This window comes from Wasmannia auropunctata, unplaced genomic scaffold (assembly GCF_000956235.1).
Source record: "Wasmannia auropunctata unplaced genomic scaffold, wasmannia.A_1.0 LD336101.1, whole genome shotgun sequence".
Lineage (NCBI taxonomy): Eukaryota > Metazoa > Arthropoda > Insecta > Hymenoptera > Formicidae > Wasmannia > Wasmannia auropunctata.
The window spans coordinates 350,779-354,460 of NW_012026789.1; the positions used below are offsets into that span (position 1 = coordinate 350,779).

The window sequence follows — 3,682 nt, forward strand, 5'->3', positions numbered from 1 at the left end:
TCTGTCACCTGAGATACCGGGCATATTTAATGTAATGGGAATAATCCGCGACAAATGTCTCTGTGCAAATGCCAGCAATTCGAAAATTTTCGCGGTGCGAATTCGCACTCTTGTACCATTTAAAGGTTAAATATCGTGCTTTTACTTACAGCTCTTTATTTCTTATTAATTCGTAATATTTTTTCTTTATGTGGATATTTTAATAATTTAATTTAAATAGTAAAATAAAATGTTATAAGTTATAAAAAAAGATTTTATTTGGACAACTTCAAGACTTCTTCAAAATGTCTTTAATTGGTCTAAAAAATGACGTCTTATAAACATTCATTATTAGTTGTCGATGTAATAGACCAAGAAATGACCACACATATTATCTCTGTCGTCTTTCGACATCAGTTTGCTACTTGGGAACTGTGCATTTGAATCTAACACACCCATATATCCGAGCTGAAGTAAGGAACGGAATATTCTAGGCGGATTCCGTTGAAGAAGAAATCCTAATAAGAAGCTTATTCTTCAAATTATGCTTTGCATTCTGAAGCCTTTCTCAAAAGATCAGGACATGACAGCAAGAGGAAAAAAAGAGTGATATGGCAATCAAAATACTAATGATGCAGTTAATACCAATTTATTAGCAATTTCTAAATTTGCTGTCAATTTGCTGACATTGCGAATAATTTGTTTATTAGGATTTTAACATCTTTATTTATAAAATAGTTGTTTGCACTATAAATTCTATGTATAAAACTATGTGATTTTCTCTGTACTATATATAATTGTTATATTACTTGATATATGAATAGTTTTATATCTTGACATTTTAATTATAATTTTGTCAGTTATTTTATAAAAATTACTTCTATATTTACAGTTGTAAACAAAAAAAAGTTAAAAACATGTCATTTTTATTTATTATTATTTTACAGAAAATAAGTTGTAACACAAATTTCGAAATTACGATTCCGTTTCCAATAAAGTTCTCGAGGATTTTAATAAAATATAATTACATAATTTTATTATCAAAAATATTAAAAAAAAACGTTATATAAAAAATATTTTACTACATTGACTTTACACATTCTAAATGAATAAACAAGTAAATTTTTTTATGCTAATCTATTTTTGATATGTAACGTATTTATACTGAAAATGTAATAATATATTGAAATAGAAATAATATGAGATAATAAACAAATTTCATATTTATCCTTACAGATTAACAACTGCTCATCACGATGCAGCTAGTAAATTCATCAATATTGTCACTCGCGGACTTCGAAACAATATACTCCCGGAGGATTTGATTCCACTCATACAAGATGTAGTAGAAACGCATCCAGGATTGACATTTTTAAAAGAAGCTACGGAATTTCATTCCCGATATGTACATACGGTTTGTACGAAATAACTATATATTTTAATTCTCATTTATTAAACATTTTTTATTCCATTGATCGTATTGATTTCTATCAAGATTAAATTGCTGTTATCTTGATAATTATCATGCATGAGAGAAATATCCAATAGAGGGCTTTGCAAAGTTTTTGTTGAATTGCCCATCTAGAATTATAGCGTTTTCGATTTGTTGACTTAATCCGACTTCGAGTCAAAATAGTCTGTTCTTTTTAGCGTTTCTTACACTATTTAACTATTCTTTTATAGCTAAAAAGAACAGACCATCGACTCGGAGTCGTATCGAGTCAACAAATCGAAAACGCTATTATTCTTTTCAATCCGTCTCTGAGGATAAGGGTTCCCACACGAAAAAACTTAAGCGAATCAGCCAATCGTAGTCGAAAATGATCGAAAGCATAAGACTATAATCGTAATTTAAAAATTCGTGACTCTATAATTGATCGATTCGCGTACTGCTTAATTTTATTGCTTACGTTTTTTCGTATGCTATAATTCTAAATTATAATATAGCCAAATCTAGTTGTGAAATTATTTCACATATTTTTTTAAACGTACAAATTCAAATAATTTTTTTATATTTTTATTTTTGAAGCGGAAATAGCTCTAAATAATAATGAAATTTTTTGCAATTGCATATATAAGCCATAAAACTAATCATTTTATAAAAATAATTATAGGTAATTGCTAGGATATTTTATTGCGTGAATCGAAGTTGGAGTGGTAAAATTTCAATTGCGGAATTAAGGAGAAGTAATCTATTGGCAGTGATCGCTATGCTTGAACACGAAGAGGATATTAATCAAGTTACAGCATACTTCAGTTATGAACATTTTTATGTGATATATTGTAAATTTTGGGAGTTGGATCGCGATCATGATCTTTTCATAGACAAAATAGATCTAATGAGACACAATGATCATGGTGAGAGAACATGTTTCACATTAAATGTATAAATTTGTATATTGTGCTCTGATCTATCGTATTTTTTGTCAATTTGTTTAATTATCTTCAGCGTTATCTACTCGAATGATCGAAAGGATATTTAGCGGTGCTGTGACGAGAAGTAGTACAGTACAAAATAGTGACAATGCGCAACAAGAAGATAAGATGAGTTACACGGAATTTGTATGGTTTCTTCTTAGCGAGGAAGACAAGAATCATCCAACAGCCATTGAATATTGGTTTAGGTAGTTATTTTGTGTCACTTTATATGAGGCAATAAAACTTAATTGTACCATTTGTCTTTTATAACAATATATATTATAATTTTTCTGGGTTTTAAAACCAACAAAAAGTGCGGCGCGCATTTGTGTGGTTGGATATTGTAACAATAAAATTATTATACACACCAGTGTCGGCTCGCATTGGTATTACTTTGTTATTAATGTCAGATATTATAATTTTCTTTGATAGATGTATGGATCTCGATGGTGATGGATATTTGTCGATGTACGAACTGGAATACTTCTATGAAGAGCAATTACGTCGAATGGAAGCGATTGGTCTGGAAACACTGCCTTTCGAAGATTGTCTTTGTCAGGTAATACCAGAATAATATGAATTTGTTTATTATTAGTTTTTGGAAATTTTCCATAAATTTATATTTTTAAATTTGAGCTTTAAAAATAATATTGCAGAGTTTAAATTGAATAAAACGCAATAACAATGTGTAAAACATTCAAAAAACATAATATGTTTCAGATGTTAGATATGATTCGTCCAGTGATACCAGGCAAGATATCATTGAATGATTTGAAAAAGTGTAAAATGACGTCCATCTTTTTTGATACTTTCTTCAATTTGGAAAAGTATCTAGATCACGAACAAAAGGATCCTTTTGCTTCAACAAGAGAGCATGATGCTGACGGTCATGAAGTACGTAATCATGTTTATCTCATATTTTTCCAAAATGTTATTTTAATTTAGCATTATGGTGCATATATTATTTTTGTTTAGATTTTTAAGCATTTCATGTATCATGATAAGATCACAATTAAATTTTCTGGATATAATTTGTACATTAATATTTATTAAACTTAAAACATTTATAAAGAAATATTTTCTTATAAATGAAAAATGAATCGGAAGATGCATTATTATTAAAGATATTCTTATAATAATATATTTTTTATTAACAACTATCACAGATATATAGGTATATACAGTCACCAAACTAATTGACCGGGCACTGCGTTAATATATCGATAATTTCTAAAAATTCAAGATAGAGCAACTTTGTCAAAAATTATCATAACATAACGATCGA

At 28.5% G+C, this 3,682-nt stretch overlaps 1 protein-coding gene across 1 annotated transcript; it reads left to right on the plus strand.

Annotated features, from left to right (window-relative positions):
- Window positions 1-558: 558 nt before the first annotated feature.
- LOC105458069 (serine/threonine-protein phosphatase 2A regulatory subunit B'' subunit beta-like) lies at window positions 559-3,428 on the plus strand. The gene is made up of 6 exons (XM_011703134.1): window positions 559-616; window positions 1,216-1,393; window positions 2,094-2,337; window positions 2,429-2,603; window positions 2,830-2,956; window positions 3,118-3,428. The coding sequence occupies exons 1-6, from the start codon at window positions 591-593 to the stop codon at window positions 3,340-3,342; spliced, it is 975 nt and encodes a 324-aa protein (XP_011701436.1). The 5' UTR covers window positions 559-590; the 3' UTR covers window positions 3,343-3,428.
- The last annotated feature ends 254 nt before the right edge of the window (window positions 3,429-3,682 follow it).